The sequence below is a fragment of the Opisthorchis viverrini genome, assembly GCF_000715545.1.
Source record: "Opisthorchis viverrini unplaced genomic scaffold opera_v5_220, whole genome shotgun sequence".
NCBI classification, from domain to species: Eukaryota; Metazoa; Platyhelminthes; class Trematoda; order Opisthorchiida; family Opisthorchiidae; genus Opisthorchis; species Opisthorchis viverrini.
The window spans coordinates 585,681-609,025 of record NW_008751874.1 but is presented as its reverse complement, the minus strand read 5'-3'; the positions used below and the strand labels follow the sequence as shown (position 1 = coordinate 609,025).

At 42.7% G+C, this 23,345-nt stretch overlaps 1 protein-coding gene across 1 annotated transcript in view; it reads left to right on the top strand.

Annotated features, from left to right (window-relative positions):
* T265_08425 (hypothetical protein) overlaps positions 1 to 23,345 on the top strand; it is a gene marked incomplete at both ends in the record, with an annotated part of 105,687 nt that overhangs the window by 73,398 nt on the left and 8,944 nt on the right. The window contains 8 exons of the mRNA XM_009174224.1: positions 639 to 692; positions 3,661 to 3,864; positions 5,417 to 5,572; positions 10,550 to 10,663; positions 15,690 to 15,803; positions 17,490 to 17,714; positions 19,740 to 19,901; positions 20,627 to 20,807. Coding sequence (XP_009172488.1) covers positions 639 to 692; positions 3,661 to 3,864; positions 5,417 to 5,572; positions 10,550 to 10,663; positions 15,690 to 15,803; positions 17,490 to 17,714; positions 19,740 to 19,901; positions 20,627 to 20,807 — 1,210 coding nt within the window. The remainder of the gene's footprint in view (positions 1 to 638; positions 693 to 3,660; positions 3,865 to 5,416; positions 5,573 to 10,549; positions 10,664 to 15,689; positions 15,804 to 17,489; positions 17,715 to 19,739; positions 19,902 to 20,626; positions 20,808 to 23,345) is intronic.

The following is a 23,345-nucleotide window of genomic DNA, read 5'->3' as shown; positions in this document are numbered from 1 at the left end:
ATCCGAAGACGAATGAATAACGTACTTTTACCGACTGATTGTTCTGGATATAATATCCAAAGCATGGGAATTTCGTCCTGTAAATGAAGAGCTGAGAGGCACTGTATAGCTGTGTAATTCTCATCGGGAATCGTCGGCTGCAGAGAGTCTCTGGGGAGGTCGAAAGTTCGGGGATCTTCCTAGTTTGTTGAGTTACGCACTGCTGGTGATTCTCATAAACTGGCTTCGCTCATCTCTCTAGACTTGCTCACCCTGTCACCATGTCGTCTTAGTGAATTGCTCGCTTATCATTTGAGTTTGGTAACATTCACTTTCGCCCACATAAACATAAAATCAAAGAACCTGAGCTCATATGAAATACTCGAGACTGTAATCAGTAATTTAATACGCCAGTTTTGTGAGCGCGATTCTCAAGGCTGAAAAAAGGGACTACATTGCTGGTGAGTGCTTTGTACCGTAGACTAAAAATTGTCGCTTGGATAGTCATTTAATGACAGTGAAGCAAAATCCGTTTGCTTATCTTACCATCAATAAGGGGAATTTATTAGGTTTCTGACGTACAGATCACTCCAGATACTCATTAGCTTATGAATTTGCGTTCCGAATTAATGGTTCTTCATTCTGTTTACATTCTGTAGGCCTTTGTACACAATATGACCGGACCTCAGTTCAGCTACTTTTTTACGGACTGGGTAAGTCAGTACTCAGTGAATTAGTTCGGCTTGTACTTAGTTCTTTATTATGCTTTCATGTTAAAAACCCCAAAAGTTTTTAAAACATATGAAGATTAACGTCTTACATCATCCGACGGCAGTCTTCAGATGTTCAACTGTTCAGGTATCTTAGGTTTCATAGAACCACTTGGCTTAACTAAAGGTCAAGCGGTGATTTATATCGTAGTAAACGCATCAGTTCGTTCCAAGGAGAATTTTTAAAAAAATCTTGAGTCATTTGGAGCCTATTCAGCTAGGTGAGATGGAACTAATTCCNAATCTGGACAGCTTCAAACATAGTCTATTCCACGTCACCCCTTTTGTTCTGCTCATTTTAAGGCTTTGAATATAAGTGAACAGACTTCGCATTTGTACGCCCATGAAAAATGAGTGTCCCTGGTGCTGGCTGGTGATGGTGATGACGAGTATAGTTTGGCTAAGGCTGGCTGATGGCCACGCTAGAAAAATTTAGACCCCTCTAGTGTCCTTTCCACTCTACAGGACCAAGTGGCCGGATCACTGATTTGTTAACCATCTGACGGATGTGCCTTATCCAACCAGCTGCCCACTAACAATAAATAAACTGGTTGAAAAAAAGCTTGGATTGGACCAGGAATTCGTAGGAAAAGGTTGTAATGAAATCACGAGGTCCCTGCTAAGTGGGAGTTCTCCGTCCGCACTGCACGTGAAACTGGCACACAAAAAATGAAGGTTGCTCACATCTCAAATTGATGCATGCTGTCTCCGAAACATGGATAGCTGACTCAAGTGAGGCCTCAAAGCGCTCTGGACAGATCGGCTCTTCCATATGTCAGCCTCCGTGTGTCCATTATTGCAGAAGCGGTGACTCGTGGAATGATGGTGCAGTTTGCGTTCAACCCAAGGTCAAACGTGCTTTTCTGGATGGATTCCGTTAGGCAGTGATCTTTGGGCTGTCCTGCTTTCCAGCTAAATTAAGCTGAGTTCCTATCGAAATGGAAATCGCTGCTTGTTTTGTGCCAACCTGTGCCTCAGGGGACAACAGTTCCGACGAGGCAAAGTATATTTTCCGTCAAAAGTTTTCCGAATCATATCCTTGGCAAGAACAAACGATATTATCCCGCCCTCATGAGGTTATCTGAACCCTTTGAAATCACATCTGGGTGATCAGTTAGGTGTCGCATGGACTCACATTGCCTGGCCTGGAGGCTACCAAGCTTTACTCAACCCTTACCCAATTGGATCACCTGGCTGTCAAGATGCGCGCAAATCCATCAAGCGTCAATAGCAAAGAGTCTACTGGAAGACGGAACTCTCTCAGGAGATGAGAAGGCTTTTGATCACTAGAAATAGCCCCACCCTATGCCAGTGAATTCGACTGGCTGATTTGACTGGCCACAGAAAAGTAACCTGGGTAATTGTATCAGTTTCGTGTTTTCTAGCCAAATCCAGCATTTCCACTGGAGCGTTTTCATAGCAGCTTCTGTGAACCTGCATTACCTGTGGTGTTTTACTGTCAAGGGTCGCGTTCACAATGCTACGGTGCGTTCGACTTGTTATCTGGATGGAAAACCCGGCCACTGTGCACTAAAGATGTTAAATTTTTTTCAGCTTTTGACCATCCACGTCTTCAAGGCGTTTTCTGATTTTAGGGGGAACACCGAACCAGTAATGCTGAAGGAAGCCGAATGGATTTCGGAAGAAATCATTCGCGCACGACATAAGAACTGCTCATATCCCATGGGTTGCATGGGCTTCTTTGGTGCACCGTAAGCCAACTGACTGATTTACTCGGTGGGTCCTTTTTGCGCAAACAAGCAAAGATGGAAGCGAGCCAGAGACGTCAGGTAATGACTTGGAACAGAAGGAAGAAAAAGTTCAGCTTTTCAGGCACTTGCCATTTTTCTGCATGACAACCCTTAGGTGTTACACATCACTGGGTGAAGAAACCGGCAGATATTTCCAACTTGCGCGCCCGATTACCCACATGTATTCAGGCCATTGACCCTGATGCATGGCTTCCGCCTTGATCTCACCATTGAAAACTCCATTGTCACTACTAAATTCGCCTGCTAATAGTATCAGCTACTGCTTCTCCATCTTTACAGAGCATCTGTGAACGAAACTGTTGCAGCCGTAGCCATGTAAAACATGTAACCAATATACAGAAGAAGATAACGTCGGAAACGACAGGATTACATCCAATCCTTCCAAAACTATAAGTACATGCAGTTCAAGTCACTTGCAGGAAATCACAGACCCTACAGCTTTTGCAAACACAACAGACCAGCTATAGCCCACTGGTGAATTTAGCTTTAGAGATAGAAAATGGTAAAATTTCTGTCGAAACGTATAGCAGTTGGGTAATACAGGATTGGGTGAATCTTTTGTCCCACTGACACTTTTGAGTGTCATTGGAATGATACAATTCTTCCACTTTTGTGTTCACAAATGCGGTTCATTTAGAGTGTTCACCGTGTTCCCCGTCTGTTTGTTTGCTTGTTTGGCAGTCCAATTGTGGCGGCCGAATATAGTTTGAAAGGCATCGAATACCGGTTATTGAACCCACAGGCATGCCAAAATGATTTCACTGGTTTCAGAATAATTCGCGTAACGGTGACAAATTTCGCTCGAGGATGGCGTTGAATATCCGAGTTATGCTGAGTTACAGACTTGGGAATATACACACACACACACATGCACATTTGTGCACACGTGCCCACCCCTTTTGTCAGCAGCCATTTATCATGTCCATACACAGCTTCCGGAACTGCCCGAGAGGAAAATGGCAGGAGCAACCATGCAACCATGACCGTATCCGTTGCATCATTGATTTCCTCTCTCCACTGAGGGGGATTAACAAACGTTCCGAAATTTCGCCTTGATTTCTAGCAGGCAAATCTATCTACTGTACAAGAGAGAATTCCCATCCCGACTTGAAAATATGTGCATTTTTGTTGTGCTTTAGGATGTTGGCCTACTGGACCTGACTGCCTTCAAAGTGGATGCTGGAGCCCAGATCAAGACAATCTCTATACTATCCAAAACGGGTATTAAAAAGGCCATGCAAAACCCAGGGGTCTATCAGGCTAGCTCAGTACCACTTCCCATACCTCAAACAATCGACTCGAATCTTGGACCGCCAAAACAGGGAATCACGGGTGTGCTAAATGTAAGTTGAACCTTCGCTCTTTTGTTTATAAAGGCCAGTCAGTACCCTGCTTACGTGCTCCTTTTGGTTGCATACCTCTTGCAATGGATGATGACAAGCGTTTGAGTGGAATGTCTAATAAAGTGCCAACTTGTAAACGTAATTCTGACGGTGCACGGTCACTCGTCTTGCCGGGTTGCATACCTCTTGCAATGGATAATGACAAGCGTTCGAGTGGAATGTCTAATAAGTTACCAACTTGTAAACGTAGTTCTGACGGTGCACGGTCACTCGTCTTGCCGCGCTGCATCCGGTGACTAAATTTCTGACGTCTGTCTAAAGAATATCCAGGTTTGCATCCCTGAAGCCCATGTGAACCAATCCGTTAGTGCCAGTGTGCGAAGTAACTGATTCCTCTTCGATACTTTTGGCTTCTTTCTTAGCCCATAGACGCAATGTCTCTGCCAGCCGTCTTAACTAAACTTGTCGAGTAAACTCCTTGGTTTTGCGCACCGAACTTCCTTACTACTTTAATATCCCGATACGTGTGGCGGCCATTTTGCGCTCAGCATTGTCAGCTTGTCTTTTACAGAAGTTTCAAGCAGGTATTTCCAAAAGTTGGTGTCCTACTTCGCCTGTGATATTTAGAGTTAATTTGTGTTCAGTCTTTGATTGTAATTGCAAATTTGTGGATATCATGATGCCAGGAATAACTTGAGTTAGGAATAAGTTGGATGAGGGATAAGCTACTCTCACCTTCCCGCACCTGCTGGTTTAGATTCGAGCATCACTGATGTTGATGGTAGTTCCTATTAACTATTCGTGGTAACTAGGGAGATCGATTATTACATGGTGGGGTGATAATATCGTTTGTTATCCTTTGCACAATTTTAAACATCGGCAAAAATTGCGAATAAAAAAGGTGATAGAAAAGCTCCAAGCCAAAAGCGTATAGATTATCTTTTCCGATCAAGCTAAGAGCTGTATTCATCAGAGGAAATCTCGTGGAAAAATGAATGAGAATAACTTCGGGCCACAACAAACACATCTTTGAGCGGCAAGTGTTGAAAATTGTCACGGAATAACGGAATTTTTTTTAATAAGTTATGTTTTCCACTCATTTTGCGTTCCTTCTACTCAACCAGACAAAGACATTGTCATCCAGAAAATGCATCTAAAACACACTAAACTGTTAGACTGCGGGCGTCGGTCTGTCGACTTGTGTAGAGAGAGACTCACCACTGACCCGGTTTGATTGTCGCCCGCTAGAGTGGCAATGGAGAGTTAACAGTTCTTCCCGCCCAGAACAGATTAATTGCATGTGATGTCATCTAAGTTCACCACACTCATCACCGAAATGGGCTTCTTCAGATAATCCGACGGGGCAATGAAACACAGAAACTCATGTTCGCGTGCCATATTCATTTTTATTCTGCATATCTTTCCTGTAAAAACTGCACCTTATGGTCCTACTGATTTTTTGTTTTGTTATTTCACATTCTACTCTACTGGAACTTAAACCACTTTGAATGAGATACACTCTGCTTCTCCTTTCTCGTCCTATCCATTTCAGACTCAGTTCGGGATCCTCTACGATAGCTTCTTGTTATTGGCGCATGGACTCGTCACTGTCACACGAACACGTCCACTGTTGCCGCAAAAACTAAGTTGTGAACGACCACCCGGACTTTGGCCACTCGGCTTGAGTTTGATCAATGCTATGAAATCGGTGGGTTCCGCGCTCTCGAATGCCGTTTGCCTGAGAACCGTAGAGATAAGCACGCAGAGATAGATGGATGATTCCTCCTGTGGGTGGAATAAAGCGATTTATTTTCAATCAATACATAAAGTCACGGATTCGTCTTGATGCATATCCACGTGTACTGCAATTCACAAAGTGTGATGCCTTTGGTATCGGTTTTCAGCGTCCGACATTTATGGTAGGAATAGCAGTTTCAACATGTTGATTTGACGGAGACTGTGAAATGGACCACCCGAGCTCGCTTACGCTGGCTTAGTCTATCTACGGCTGGCGGTGTTTATCTGATTCTGTCTCCCAGGATCAGACGAATTGTAAAACAAGGAGTGGGCAATTGTCTCCTTCACTAAAACAGCATTTGGGTCTAGGCAGATCGAAGCACGTTTCATCCCGATGATATCCTTGGAAAGATTTTGCACCATTCATGGTGTGGTTATTGGTGTGGTCACATCTCCAAAATATGAATGGCATAGTTTCCTGCATGCTAGTCATGAGCTTTCTTTAAAAATTTCAATAATCCGCCACGTTTATAACGCAGACATCTTTTTTAGTGGGTGTTATCTGCTACTCCTCTCCTACATTTTCCCGGCACCACTTCGCTTGCTCTATGTTCTGCCGCTGATCCTTCCTCATCAATGCTGGTTCCTCACCCAAACCAGTCACTTTTCAACTCGCCGTTGACCTCAGTTTCTCTAGTCGTTTCTTCGTCATACGAATCCCAACAAGACCTGATGTTCAGTGACCATGAAATTTTCACTATTAGTATGCAGGCATCTGTTTCCAAACTGGTCGGTCACACCGAACTACACCGTTGAATCTTGTGCACAGTTGATCTACGCTGAGTCGCCTGTGATACATCCAGTTTGCTCGGTGTGAACCTTGGGGAATACTCTCAAAGAGGAGCAGAGGGCTGTGTCAACATTCGGGCAAGTGAGACCTACAGTGTAGGTAATACATGGGCTAGTGGCCCGCATATTTCATAAAACTCGCTTACTGTTATACTGATAAGTCAGTCTAGTGACACGTGTCGGGCGAAGAGGACCCAGTGGTGGCCGACCCATGACTTGGCTAGAAAACTGCAAAAACAGGTTGGCTACTACAAGCGTTGACAACCGCCATCTTCTCGAAAGGGGACCTCGGATAGAGACAAGTCACACGGCAGCCGATAATGCTTCTCCACCAAAGCCGAAACAATCTGACGAAATGAATTGCATGAGCGGTCTTTCTGAACGCTCAATTGTAATTCTGTTGACCTCCTTATCATAGGCGGGCACACTTGTGGCAGACTGAAATGTACAGCTGCGAAAGTTTTATAGCTGAATAGCTGATAAGCTAACTGGCTAATCATCAACCTATTACCACGGTATTAGGTGTGACGTAAACCTCTCGTTTTCTCTCTCATTTTCGTTGTCCTCGTTAATGATCTTCATGTATATAAGAGTTAGAATGCGTAAAGCTGATGCTTATAGAGTGGACAGTCTGTAAAATATATAATTTAAACTTACCAACTGCCCATATAACTGTAAAAATTGCGACCTGCAGCGCCAAGTACATTCCTAACTAATCAACCATTGTTCTCGCCTAAATTGGTGTTCTGTTTTATAATTTAAGTTCAGTTTGCGTGTCAAGAGCATTCACTCCAACATGTTCACGAGATCACAAGCCTCCCGGCTAGTTCCTACCACCAGATGCAAACACGTCCAGGTGTTGTAAGCCCTCTTGATGGACTTCGCTGTGATCCCATAGTCAAGCGCCACAAAAGCCTGTCTAGCGGTAAAAAGTAAATATACTGAAACTAACAATGCACAGGATGTGCTGAAAATGGCCGGCAGTCGATCAGTTAAAATTGTGTATCTTCTATTTCGGTTATTCTCTCAGTCTGATGGCTCTACAAAGACACTTAGAGACACTAAAGTCAGAGGCATGGTAGAAGCCATATTGTCACCAGACACCCCAAATTTGTCCTTATTTATCAAATTACACAATCAGAATGCCTCATCTGGTAGACAAAAGCCTTCATAAAGTACTAAGGCAGGGGATTCAATAAACTAACGTCCTCGAATTTTGTCTCCGGAAGGGCTCTTTGGCATAGATTGAGGGACTTGAGGCGATGAAAAGACCTACTCTGTGAGCACGAAGATTTCGAAATCATCAGAGCTCAGTTCTTAGCTTGGTACTTCTAATCTCTGTCAGAGATAAACACGATGTTACTCATTCACACCGGACCTTTAAACCTACGACGACTGATCTTTCTTGGCAAATCATTTGCGTGTGCTCATTTGCTTGTAAGATCCATAGATAAATATTATCCACAGCTGAGCAACTTCTATGGTATAGTAGACTTCACAACACAGCTGATTTCGGATTTACAAACATGCTACTAAGTAGAGAAATACACTCGTCTGTATTGCTTTTAATGAGTGACTCAACCGAGTTCATCTGTTACGAGATTTTTCAGCTGATTGGGTCTCAAAATGACTGTCACGAGTTTCATTTGGTACGACAGCATTAGTTTACCAGAATTTCAGGGAGTACACCTGCGTGTGAGCTCCAAGATGCATGAAATACGTATCAAGTAGTCCAAGAATTTTGAGCGAGCCGATGAGTAGTCTGCAATCTCAAGAAATACTACCAAGTAAAATAGAATAATCCAGTAAAATTCATCCATTTTCACCAAGAACTTATCTGATGCAGGCGAACCCGATTATTTCTTATATTGGTCATAAGTTGTGGCAGGAATTCCTCTCACCAAATACGTGCCACGATTGTGTTTATTTATTATTATTATTTGTTCACTCATTTATTTATTTATTCATTCACACCCACTAGTTCAGTCGACTCACCCAGTGAATTTTTAATTAAGCAGTTCAACTTCATCTTTGTGAAAACCGTTCACTTAGTTTCTCAGCTCCCACACCGACAGTTCATTTTAAGATACTCTGAAGCTGCCCAAAATATGGATGAATTTTCTAGGCCGGGGACGCAACGAGTTAAAGTGATTCTATGGAAACAAACACACTATATTAGCAGAGGATTGTTCAGACACATACAACGACGTAAATAGGCGCAACACTGGTCCGGTTTCAGGCAACCTCAGATGACATTTCCGACGAGACTGCACATCACGTTATCAGTTGACAAGCAGACGGGGAATTTGTTTGCGTCCGTCGCTGTCCGAACGGTCGGTTGGTTTAAAAACCTGTCATTTTACTTCGGTGCCGTTTTACCTCGTCCTCCGTTCGCAGATGCTATTTATCTTCAATCGGTCCCAGTGGTTGTGTCAGCGTGCTTTTTGAAATAAGCTAGTTTATTGACGAAAGGATCTATCCAGTGAACCCATATTGACATATGGTGACATATATATTGGATGTCCGAGCGAGATAATATCATTTTTCGGTCTAGCACGAACACAACCGTCTTGACCGTTAAGCCTTTGCCCCATCCATCATTTGTGATATAGTTGTGATAAAGTTGATCAAAACTCTCCAGCAGATCACGATCTGTTTCGTCCTTCTTGGGGATCAGTATGTAGGCGCTATTCCCGAGTTTCCACCAAGCTTATGTTCTACTGGTAATCAAATTGCACGAAAGTAGCGAACTATACTTACTTGCATACCATTTCGATTTTGTTGAGAGACTCACCTGGGGTGGAACCCAGGTCAACTTCTCATTTGTGGTGTTCTTAAGCAACATAATGTGCTACATCGAGCCGCCTGATAATTCAGTTGGGTGGGATATGTGAGATATCCCGATAGAAACTGGTGAGATTGACGGAAACTCGGAGATTATACCTACCTCAAGAGCCCCAAAAAGAGCGACACTTATCGTGGTCTGTCGAACAGATTTCCGTGGCCTTATGAGTAGTGCATCACTTCTAATCAGTGTATTGCGATATTTCAAATATCGTACCAACTGAAACACGATGCAGCCCGGCTTCTTGAGAACAACACAAGCGAAAAATTCAGCTGGGTTCCAGTGATTCTCCCGTAAAAAGCCAAATTGGTTCAAACAAATGTTCTTTTACCGGTTATCGTGCGTTTAAAGTGACATTTGTGCCTCGAAGCACTTCAAGTTTGTGAAAATAGCAGTTTTCAAAGTATCCTCGTTTCCCTGACTAGAATATAAGATTGTCACTAAACTTATCTGAAAGTTGTCGAAGGAACGACACCCTATCCAATAATAATATCCGGTTAAGGGAACGTCATCAGAAAGAGGAATTATTGACCATCTAGTCTGTTTGTGCTCGACGACATCTAACACTTTTACAGTCTGGTTTTGGCCGCAAAACAGATAGAGCGTCAACTCAGTACCCACACGACTGATAACCAAAAGTGCCACAAGTGCTTACTGAGTAGGGCAGAACTCACCGTGACGAGAAGTTCTTTATCATCATCTATTACCACTTGTCATGTCATTACTGTGCTATAACAGGTGCATAACGGCTGAGTTTCGGGAGTCACATGCAAGGATAGGTCCTAAAATGTCACAGGCGCTTCTATCGAGCTCATTTCGGAACAATAATTGTATGCTCATTGAAACTGGAAATTTTATCCCACTTGACTGGGATACCTGGCCGGTTTCAAGAATTACAAGACACGTTTAAATTCTTATCTAAATCAATGATCATCTTCAGTGCTGAGTTTAAAACATGTTACGTAATAAAACCGCTACAATATAGATAAGTGATCATACACAACTTGTGTTTATTTGTCTACTAGCTTCGCAGCATAAAGTATGGATGTGCGTGTGTACCGTTTCGCATTAGAATGGGCTACCAACTGATTCCATATGAAGAGGAACCGTCAATGGCTAATAGGTAGAACTTGCTGAACAACGACTCCGTGAAAGTCTGCTGCCACCTTGAATGTTAAATGAGATGTGTGACGCTCATCGAAAATATTCTCGAAAGTTAAGTGGTTTTTTTCGTTTATTTCAATCGTAATGCAGGTATCACCCGATGTTGTTGGAGGCATCACAGGACAATTCAGATTTGACAGAGATGGCCAGAGAACAATGTTCGATTTGACCACGTTGGAACTAACTGAGGGCGGTTTTACCCCGGTAAGTAAATCAGCTGTTTGCTTCTTCGGAAGGTAGCATAAAAGTGGGACACAAAAAGACCAAGTTTACATATTTTGATATTTTCTTAGTTCTTGCAGTGATTTTGAATTAACAATGGCATCCCTATATATATACTCTGTTTTATGTAGATTTCATGGACCGTGTTCGCCTCGTAGACAAAACCGGAAACTACACTTCCAGTTTTCATGAAGCTACATGAAATTTTGATCGATATTCACAGCCGATCGGGTATAATTCAGAATAGTTGAGCTTCCAGCTGGCTGATTTTCAGCAAAAAAAGTCGAAATGTCAAATATATCCTCATATAATCTCAGCAAGCCCCGTGACTGTCGGTACACATCCCGTTTTCGGCTATAGGCACGCAGTCTAGTCTTCTTCTTTCCTGACTGGCAGTTTTCAATAGTGCACTATTATCTCTCGGAATGGCCACGAAATGTCTGCAAGTAAGCTGTCACACTAGGCCACCAGACCAACAACACACCAAACATGGCATCTGGTAAAAAGCTACGACAAATAAAATCGATGTGATTAGGTGAAACGTTTAATGAATACTAGTTACAGTCTACATGCAGGAGAGTCTGTTTACGCTTTTCGTCATTGAGTGAGTAGATACAGCACTCCCACTATCCAACAGGAGTACTACTCAAATTATCCATTCCTTTTTACTTCTTTAGTGTCCCGATTCACATCGAAGCCGGATTTCAAGACATCCGTCAAAACTTTACTATTCGTATTTTATTCACACTTCGAAAGCAGTAACGATAAAATTCGACAACGGTATTTTGCAAACAATTTTGGATCCTACCATGTTGCGCATTCTTTTCCTGATGATTGAGGAAAGACCCGGATCATACAATAAATCTGGTCATGAAGTAGACATTTCATCGCGTTAGCAACATTCCTCATGGGTAGTTGAGTCCTTCACGAAGAGACCTTGGGATGTGTGCACCTCTGTGACCCAATGATCTGTGCTGGAGGTTGTTTCATTGACATCTACAGAGTCTCTCATACTAGGCTCGTCAGTGAATATAGGTCCAGTGAACACGTTCTCCAGTTTAGAGACAGGCGTTTGGAGCATGTCACTACGTGTCCAAAAGAAGTTGCGCTAATCTGGCAGTCTCATGCCCACCATTGCTTTGCATTCATACTTTTAAGCCAAATTCTCTGGTTGAGGGTGCGAGTATTTTCCCTGTTTGGGTTTGGGTGCCCAACGTAGTAATTCACCCCACATAGGTCTATGAATTGTACAAATTTCAATAAGTTATTGCCATCGCCATTACGCTGTAACATCAACCGGATCTTTTTATCTTCTGAGTACAGCACGGTGGGTAAACGAAAAAGGCTAATTCGAACAATTGCTGCTTAGGTATTAGGTCTCAGCTCACTTTCCATCCCATATGGTGATCTCTCGTCTGTAATTAGCAGCCATAGGCATATCAGTCTTGCACCTAAAGTTAATAAAAACGTGCCATCACACACATCTATTGAGTCCGCTTCTCGGACCTCATTCCTCTGTTTCTACCGCGAATATCAGTGTGCAAATACTAATGCTAACAGCTCACCAAGATGTTGTTGCCATCGATAGTTGTACGTTGCGTTTCCGAAACTCGTATTTGATGTCTATCTGCAGCAACAGAGCCTACGCATCTTCGTTACCTGGGAACTACCGCCTTTGAGCTCACCATAAGCCTGCATCTCCTGCAGTGGATTACGCCGATTTTGACAAAGTCTTCAGCTCCAGAACTAAAGCTGAATTCCCGTTAGTAATCCCTTTGCATTGCCTACAAATTTACGATAGCCGAAATAATATCCGTTGTTTATTTGTAGTTTCTGCATATACACCCAACAAGGGTAATTCTGAATCGGTGAAACATATACGTTTTCGAGGACAAACCATTCCCCTCTCCAGGATGACGAGTTGTGGTATTATCTTAGTGGCCGGTGACTTCAGTGTACCCGCTGGATGTCACAGCTAAGCACAGGCGTGACTTCGTAGTCTGTTTAGGTTGAAGTCAAGAGGTGTCGACTGTGTGGTCGGCTTGTGTAGCTTCAGACTGATCATCATTTGGCTCTCAGTGGTACTGGATTCGGAAGATCAAATGCTGTCACGTTGATTGACGTTGCCCTACTAACAGAGAGCCTTAGAACCAGATCGATCACATATCTACTACTACTCTCTGCAAAGGCTATATTCTTGAGTTTGATCTTTCGATACCACTCATTCCGAATCGGAATATGCTCTTATCTTGGCCCGTCTTGATCACAGGGCTAAATATTTCAGGTAGCAATTGAAATGTGCTGAAAACGTGTTCAAGACATGTTGCAATTGCATCTAGAGAAAGAGTAGTGGGTTTGAGATTATTGGTGATACTGTTCTGTTATTTGGCGGGCAGGCAACCATACAAACTACTCTTATTAGAAGATCAGCAGAAGTGTCATACCTTCAAAGTGCAGTGCCTTATTTAGGAACTTCTCACCTTCATGTAACCCCTTAAAACCTTGAAATGAGGAGCTTGAGAATGCTGATATTTTCATTTTTCTTGGCAGATGCGTATGCCGTTTGACATATGATGTTACTGTGCGGCAGCAGTAACACTTGCTAATTCACATCAAATTGGGTGCTGGAAAGGGCTATTGGTGAGGTCGAATGACCGTGTCTACAAAACCGCACTAACAGGAGTCCTACGCCATGGCAGTGAAACTAGGTCCCCCGGTTGCCAATCTCTCTCTTGTATAGCAGGCACCAACTGGCTGCAGCATAAACATAGTGAAACGATCTGTAAGAGAGTGTTGGGCAGAGAATCATATTCCCTCGAATAGCACCTAACACTTATCAGGTTCAGGTGACTGGGCTACCTACTCTGTACTTACGTATTTTCCACTCTAGGTCCACTTTGGCGAGCTCAGTCCATAATGAGTAAACACATATCAAAGAGGGCTATTTCGAAACTGGTGACAGCTTAGTGGCAAATTTGGCTTCAAAGCCGAGAGGAACAATTTTGGAACGTAAACGTTAGTGTTAATAAAGGGAGGGTCATGCTGGAAGAAACTGGATGGTGTGTAACAATGAAGTTGGCATCTTAACTCGGCCAACAGAATGGTCTATCCGAGTAACCAAAGTAACGGTGCATACTATGTCTTTTAAGGTATTGGACAAACATCAACTGTGCAGAGGAAAAGAACGAAAACGGGTGCTAAGGGTTAGGAGGTTAAATCTTCATATCAATAAATGTACATTTACTGAAACTTATCACACAAAAACGGCTTGAAAAGGAAAACTTGGTTTCTGTGATGGGTATAAGAGCAAACACATCTCAGATAAGCAATAGATTGGCGCACTAAATTGCAGTGCAAAGCTTCACAGCTAAAAGTGTGAACGATGGTCATTGAAAAAAATACGGATGACTTTACCAACAAACTAGGGGTACATCTGAACTGACCGCTAGTCAGTTAAAGGCAAACAATCGTTGCAGTCCTTTTTATCAGATCCCAGCAGCTGAAGACATTTTTAATCTCAGTCATAGAAAGACACCCAGTAGATTACTTGAAAGACGTTTCGTTTTTGTAAGCTGATCAGTCACGCCACGATAGCGCTTGAGCTACCTTTTTTGTTACGGTCCACTCATGGATTCTGTTTATATGCTCTTTAAGTCTCTAGTTTCATCGAGTTGCACATTAGTGAACAATGAAAAGATTAATAAAATATCTACTAGCAGTACAGTTTTAATTTCTGACTCGCAGACTTCACCTACTTGTTGATGATTCTCTCACGATAGGCACCAACGAACTGGCTAACGATGTGACCGGAGAATGGTCAGGGGATTTTGAAATTTAAAAGATGGATGCTAGCAGGTCGGGTGTGTTCGTCTTCGGCAGAAAAGATAACTGTGATATCCGGGTTCCTTTAGAACGGATGCGTTTCTACAACTAGCCTCAACCAACCCTGTCTCTTTCAGAAGGTTTTAGATCCAGATGTAGATTTATGTCACGCTCTCCTGTTCCTAATTTCGAATCTTCTGGCAGAATAATAGCTATCCTGACAATCTAATTGGTCTCGTCCGTCTGGACAATTTCAACCCCTTATTTAGATCTGAGAAGCCACATATGATCATGTTTCCGCAAACGTTTTAGGGTTTCAACATTTTGTTTCGTCCTATAAATTTTGTCAGTGTGGTAACCGTGTGTAGAATGAATTTACCTCTGATCAGAATCAAAATCCGAGGCCATACCAATTTACTTGAGAAGCGGAGTTGCGGAGTACGTTGTCGGGTTATGATGCTCTCTGACTTACTGCACCATTCTTTGTCGTTGCAGTGACACTCGGTGTACGACCCAAAAGAAATACTGTAGTTCCTTGACTTGATCAGTTATGTACAGATACGACGCGCTTCCAGGGGCTTACGTCATTTTTGTTTATCCTTTCTGACAGAGGTACTGCTTTAGGCGCACCGTACAATGCCCGGCACGTGCACACAGGAGCTGCCAACAGGACATGGCAGTTGGTCTTTTAAAGACCTGAAATTCGATCACAGATGAGTGATCATAAACGTCATAAAAACTCCCTAAATGCATCTTTATTGCTTCCATCAGGTTACCTTCTAATTACATCCCGGTTCCATTGCAACGGGAAAGGGGATTTCCTTTAGCACTGTCTCATCGACCTTCTATGGAATTTGAAGGTAGTAACAATGTAAGGTGCGTTGTGACCTGATATGGCTAAGAAGTGACTATTTCGTTTTAGAATCTCAATTAACCTTTATTCATCGCTTCATTGCGTGGATAGCCGGCTCGTGGCCTCATTGCTCGTGACGAATAATTGTTCTGGGTTATTTTTAACTCCTGTTGAAATGTCAGTAGCTGAAAAGTAATAAGACATGTGGCCACAAACAGTGGCGAGGAGGCTCGAAATACTTGATTAATGTTGAGCGGTGTGTTGGGACTACTATGAGAAGTTCAAATCTTGAAATTCGCACCATTTTTGAGCCTTCATTTCTCTTTTTCAAAGAGTGGTGTGTGGAACATCGACGAACGGATGAAAGTGGTCAAGAAAATTATCAAACGGCCAAACAAACACCCTAGCAGCATGAATGACGTGGTCCTATCTGTAACGACGAAAGCAGTGAGTCCATTGTTACCCTAGACCGCTTTTGCATCACAACATATTTTGGAATAGATTTTTTATCGACTTCTTCTCCAGAGATGAAGAAGCTCAACACTGAACATTTTATAGTGTCTTTTCTTTTCCGAACTGTGTACGCCGCTATTCAAAGGTCGACGATATTGACCTGTAATGATTTACAAGCAGACGTCTATTTTAAACGTCTCCAGACAATCATATACAGGATCGAGCATGTAATGTACAGCCAAATGCTGTGAACTTGTTTCTGGCCTGGTCATTTCATACGTTCTACTGAGCTATCAGACTGAAATTCGCACTACCGCTTAGGTCGCCAAAAATGCAATTGGCCTGGAATCGTTCTTACAGAGGGGGTGGTACCAACTTTGAGGGACATATCATATGTATTCCTGGAGTTCTGTTTTTTTCGTGGTTAACACTGGTTAACACGTTCACTAAATACTGGTTTTTGCAACTCAATCTACCGAGCGGCGTCAAACTGCACTGTCAAAGTACACTTTCTCGTAAGTGGTTTTTGACACAAGGTTCACTTCATAGAACACAGACTGAGGTCAAGCGCATGAGAAATTGTGAAGACTGTTGCTCTGTGTGTGATAGTACAAACTGACCTCTTTCATTTCGCAGTCATGGCTAGACCTGCTGCCTGACTTACCTGGCGTGTCTTGAATACTGGAATTACACATATTCAGTCGACCACAACAATCCTAGAAGATATCAAGCTCCAAGAATTTCTTCTAAAAATACTTTCATTAACTCATGAATAACTATCGGTTTTACAAAAGTTCTATGACCGGTCTTTCTGTGGCCAGTTATTCCAGATGTTCGTTATCACCTTCATCACAGCCCTAGTGTCGTAAGCTGCCAAAACGTTTTTTTGGAAACTAATAATTCAACAACATTGAGGTCCCATGGTTCTTCCTCTCAGCATACAGTAAACAACGTTATCCTCGGGTTCACGCGTCTTCATGTCAATTACACAAGCGCTTAACAAATTCTAGTATTGAGTGAGTTGAAACGCTGCTAAATCAAGAATTGCTCATTGAGAACAAAGTGGTAACACATCATTGGTGCGAGGAAACGGTAGCAGCGATCTTGTGAGCTGCAACAAGGCTGCAACAAGATAACGAGCCCAATTTTACCAAGCAACGGCGACACTTACATCGGAATGGCTTATTGCAAAAATGCAGAGTAATGAAAAGGACGACGACAGGTAACGAGACACGCGCATATGTATCGGCAGTTCAACATTTCGGATTGTTGTGCGGAGGTCTATGTTAGATGAAAGCAGTCCGCGTTTGACGACCGCTCATAATGTACAAAAATACGAGGAAAGAGGGTTGACATTGGCTCATTATGGATTAACCATAAGTAACTGATGCAAACTCGGTTCGCGCGGCTAAACAGCGTCCTGGTTCTGTTCATACAACAGTGTGCTAAATCACATGCGTCGTGTTTGTTATCCCTTGATGAAAAAACATATGTTGGTTGGCTTGTTCTTGGTGACAACATTCTTGAATGCTGACGTTGGAATCATCAAGTATTCCGGTACAACCCTCTCGCTCACGGCGTTGTGAGAGTGACAATGACAGCTTGTCACAATTTTACTTTTTACACACGTCCCACAGTCTTGTCAAACCATTCTTTGTTCCTTCTTTTTAACCCGCACAGGATCCACCATTTATGATTTCAATCAGTTCAGATGCATACGGGAATCCATTACCACATCCAGATGCGTGGACAGGATATTGCAAAGAGCTATTGGACGCTCTGGCTGCTGAAGTCGGCTTCAATTACACGATTCAAATCCCTAAAGATGATCAATACGGATCTGCAAAAACGTTGCCGAACGGTACGGTTGTGTATAATGGAATTATGGGGCAACTGATTCGAAAAGTAAGTAAGCAGGAGACTCAACATAGCAACGGTGGAGAACGCCGAATGATTACGTGGGCGGGCGCACGCTAGGGTCTTTTTGATATTTCTTCACTTTCCGGCAAAAAATGACTTCATCTATAGGACGAAACCTTGACGGATATTAAGAAGCCATTTCGAAACAAATGACACTAAGATAATCGCACAACAACTGCCCTCCCAATGGAGACTATGTTTTGACACTAGACTCCAAAGTGAGACTAAACGTAAAACTCACCATGGAACTGATTAATGTGTTGATATAATATTGCCACAGGAAATTCATATCGTCAGGATTGTTTTCGAAACTTTTGAAACATTTCTATTCAGAACGTCCATTTCAATGAACAATGTTGAGGTAGTGCATTTGAACACTGACCCGACATACTTCGTAGTTTTCTCTCGCAGTGATTTCGTCGTCTCCTGAAGTGTTCATATGCGAAACTCCCTATTCGGCTGCAAATCACTTCCGCCTGCAGGGCCTACCGTTCACGTGAACGGTAGGACGTCCCACACCTGCAGGGCCTACCGTCCACATGAACGGTAGGACGCCCCACACCTAATTTTCGCGGTTATTTTAGCTAATCAGCAACAGACATCTCTGGTCATGCGGACCTTCAATTATAAAACCCTTCCAGAGTAAATAATATGTAGTGCTAGTGAGAGTTCATAAGAGTGGAAATTTAGCTTAGCACTTCATACGTGGTGTAAGCCTACCTATGCTCGGACAGGGTGAACATCATTCTGACTTCGACGTGTAATTCGCTTCTGCGAAGCTTGTAGCTACTCATGAGTAGTTCACCACATACTTAAATTAGAACAACAGAGGCTAGTATGCCTTAGAATATCCTAATGGTTTGAACAAAAACACAGAACAAATATCAATGTTTTCGGGATCTTTTTTCAGTGTAGCACACATCTGCTGGTTAAAATAAGGATAACTAATGAAGCAAGCAGCTAAGATTGGTTATTTACTTTGAAGAAAATGGAGCCAGGAACGACTGGTTGTCGCCGCATTCCATGTCGTTTCCAAATTCAGTGCTTTGATACATTCTAGAGGGCTATTAGGCCACATGGTCGGTTGATTGGCATCACATGACAGAGGCAGACTGAGCGATCGTACGAAGCGTTTTTTTACAGTACAGTACGGGGTTTCGTAAACATACTGCGATTGCTTCGGCTGTAGCCAGGCGACGCGATCGACAGAGTCTATTGGGTACTCGGTAGATGACGTGAGACGACTCGCTCGGGTTGATTACTTGGCCAGTGTCAATTATGTGGGATGCGACTGAGCTTTTATGTGAACCACTGAGTTTGGTAGGTCTCCAGCAAAAGACATGCTCGAGTATTCTCTAAGCAATTTGCCGTATTGGATGTCTAATACATGTATACACAACCATATTCTGTATAAAGACTGGCGTTTTACATTTGAGTTTTAAGTTGGGCGAACGGCTGATTGTATACAAAGACCACAGTGTTGCGGCTTAAAACTTGCGCTGTAATGATTGAAACGGCGGCGACTGACTGTTCACCAACAGATCACCTTTATTAGTAGACCTTCTTAGGTTGGCTTCTTTACAACGGTCATGAAAGACATATTGACTGGACGCTCCGACCCTCTCTGGACAACCGTTGGCTTGAAGCACGTTAGCAGTGTGCTTCTGAAATAGGCTACTATCGAGGTGCCTAAATCTGGAGTGCTTTTCAGGAAAGCTGATCGATTAAACTCTTGTCATGGGAAGTACTCATACCATGAATCAAGCATGTTCTATCTTGCATTTTGGTCTTTGGACCGTAGACACATCCACACAAATTACGTATTGGGTAGATCTGGAAAAAAATACACTCAGATTAAGCACTACACATGCAGCAGTTTGTGAGCTTCCAGTCTTTCTGAAATTTTCAAAATAACAACGGCTGGTTAGCTTCCCATCACAGCTAATCAGAGCATCCGTAATACGTTATTTTACAGAATTTCATCGCCCTTCAACTTTTCTTCCATCACAGGAGGTGGATATGGCCGTTGCCGGATTCACTATCACCTATGAACGTGAGAAACTGGTGGATTTCAGTACACCTTGGATGACAATCGGTGGAAGTATTTTGTTTACCAGACCAAAAAGTCAGAAACCTTCCTTGTTCTCGTTTCTGCAACCACTGGCACCCAAGGTAGGTAGACTTGGTTGAGCTCTCGCGCCTGAAAACTTTTATTTCACCCAATCGGTAAACGGTTTGATAGCGATATGCACTAGTGGTATCAACACAAACTAATCCTTGATAGAGGAAACTCACACTATCTGTGGTTATGTAGGTGAAGTACTCAGAGGCGTCACGTTTAAGTGATTGTCGCGAACACGCAAAGTGCAATAGGAATGGCACGTGGCCAGTACAACCAGGTATTCTTATTCGAATTCAGAGTATTCGTTCGTACAGAGCCAAGAGTCGATATCTTGTCACTGCAATGCAGCGTTCCCACGGTTTATGCATTTCATTCATGGAACTAACCTGTGTTTGACTGGATCTTCTTCATTTCTGTACCATATTCGTGAGTCTGGGAAGCTTGCATTTTGAGTTGCGTGACTGTTAACGGAGGGTGAGTTCCCAGACCGTTTTTCTATTCGATGTAAAATGGTCATGAGCTAGCTAACAATATACGCATGGTTCCGAAGAAACAAGGCTGTGAAAATTCATTATTCAATAGTCGGAATGAAATGATACCTACTGAGCCACGAATTCACGTGTCTCTTATTCAGGATAAGTGCAATAAACTATGGTAAACATGGTAACCTGTACCACGACTTCGATTCCCTTCTTTCATTTCGGTTCGGCATGCTTAGAAACTGGGAGCCCAATAGCCCCTCCGTCATGTTCTGTACTATCTTCCCTATTGACAGGTTTGGCTGTACGTCGTTGCAATCTACCTGGCTGTGTGTTTGTGCATGTTTGCCGCAGCTCGTCTATCGCCTTACGAATGGAATGCTCCACATCCCTGTGACGAGGATTCAGATGTGACAAAAAATCAGTTCACCCTGCTTAACAGTTTCTACTATTACATTTCGGCTTTGCTGAATCAAGGTAAGCAGACTGTATTCAGCTTGACCACTATTGATGTTTGAATTTGACTGTTGCTCAGTTGTGGGCATACGCATCGATTTTGTTCGTCCGTCTACTAGTGTAACGGTGGATACTACTGATGGGGGAGGCATGCAAGTAGTATGCTTTCTCGTAAATCCGCTTCGCGTCTCTTGAAACGTGAGATCTATTATGGAATTTGTGGAGTCGCTTTTGTTTGCATTTGAGCAACAGTCAATGAATATCTAGGAAAGTCCAGGAAGACGCGTTTAAGGGAAGGTGGATATTCAGTTTCTGTAAACAAGATGCATATGAGAGTTTTGCTTCCATGTCCAATGGTCTGTAACTGTTCACTTCGCGTTTTCTAGTAAACAACTCCAAAGAGAAGGCCTTCTCCCATTCACTCGTATACCTAATCATTGTCAATGCTATGGGCGTGGAAGAATTCGTGAACGTATGCCAAGAAGTGGAAAACAACATTGAACTGTACCTGGCTGCATTAGGATCACTCACGACTACCATGTTTTGGCTGACGGAAGTTAAAATTGGTCAAACTTCAACATACAGGTTTATGGACGTTCCCCACAGCTACCAAGTTTCTGTCCAGACCCGAAAGCTTACCAGCGAACTTCTTTTTGCCATGCCCTTCCAGCCTGTCATAAGTTATCCAAGATGAGAAAATATTCAGCATTTTTACGAATTGTATTCTGTGTGATAAAAACGAACCTGATATGACCGGACTTCTAGTAAAGAGCTAGAGTCCTGGAAGAACCTTCTTGTACAAATGCAACAGAGGAAGCGTCTCATCATAACTTATTTTTACGATACACAGCTCAGGTAAAAGCACTTCTTGAAGATGACCTTGAAAGCCGGAAGTTGTATTCCTTATCAGATTGTCTGAGATGGAAATAGTTCCTACTGGATAATACAATACAGAAGGTGACCAGGAACCCGGAAAAAGAAGAAAAATGTACCATGCATTTTTCGCCGGGTCTTTTACACCACAGACTGTCAAAATGTTCTTTTCACACTGTAAACTCACCAACGCTGCCGTGAAATAAACCCGTCGTTGTTGCCAAGGTCCCTTAAGGTTACATATTCAAGATAACTCAGCTATTTTCAGGAAATGCTCTTTGGTGTGGGTATGATGCTATCTGATTTTTTTATACAACGCCTGGTTCTTTCTGTTACTATTCTACTGTCACATACAAGATTTCGGAAAGAAAACTCGATGCGATCAACGAAGCGCATCGTTTATCCGGGTGCATCATGTTGCGCTTTATTTAGGCATCTGGTAGTTTCGAAGTTCACCGCGAAATCTTCCACTGATAACCATCATGTATTGATTAAAACAAACGAAACCTCTCAATCCTTCCTGATTGAGTGAAGGCGCTGTTCCTATCTATTTGACTTCAGGCTTTCATGTACAGAGCAGCAATTTACTCGGTGGATCCCGACTCTCCAACGGAAGCAAATCATATTTTAGTTAAGAGGTTGGCACTTATACACAAAAGTTCACGTGGCTGACCGCTCTTTGGGATGACAGCTTTTTGATGAAGTTTTTCATTTCATTCGACAGCGAGAAGCATTGGGAAAATTCAACTTTTTTATCGGCCAATTAGAACCCGCAAATGATTTTTGTGATCCACCTGTGTAAGCTGCATCAATTACAGCTGTACCCGAGGGGATAATGATAACAAATAAGAGTAGGATGCGACATTCAGTTTTCTGCCGTTTATACAGTAAACATTCTGTAGTTGATAACTCTATTTACTTTGGGTTGGCTATCTCTCGACGGTGAAAAGTTAACACACACGAACTAACATGATCTTTAGACCCAGTTCGTCAGATTCATCATCATCATCATCATCATTGTCAGCTGTAATAAGCGCGTACTCGTCGTCAGCTTACTCACAATCGATCTGTCTTATTACGATCCGTTCAAACTTCTGATCTTGAGTTTCTTCAAATGAACACAGTGTTGATCAATACCATGAGAGATTCTGTTCTGGTAACACAATATGATTTCTATTACTGATCTACTTCTGGATATTACTTGAAGAGGTCAGCTGAAGGTGATGGGTGCATACTATTTGATGAAATAGAAAGGAGAGTAAGTGGAAAGGGTGTGGTTGGGAGGTATCAAAATCATGAATTCAGGGGACCTCAATCCAACACTGGCTTATGTCAGAGTTAGCACATGTTTATTTTGGACGCATAGTTGTGGGTCCAGAGGTGTCATGAAATTTGAAGGGCACTTCGGGACGGATCGTAATAGTAATGAAAAGGGTTCGCGTGCAAGGAGCTGCAATCTGGAAACTACTCACAGGGTTGCTGAAAACTCTTCGACAGCCCACAACCGGTTTCGCCCTTCTTGGAGCTCATCAGGTAGTTTTCCGTAGTTTCCGTCAACCTTATATTCTACTTGGAATCTGGAAATCACAGGGTTGCTGAAAACTCTTCGACAGCCCACAACCGGTTTCGCCCTTCTTGGAGCTCATCAGGTAGTTTTCCGTAGTTAGTTTCAACCTTATATTCTAC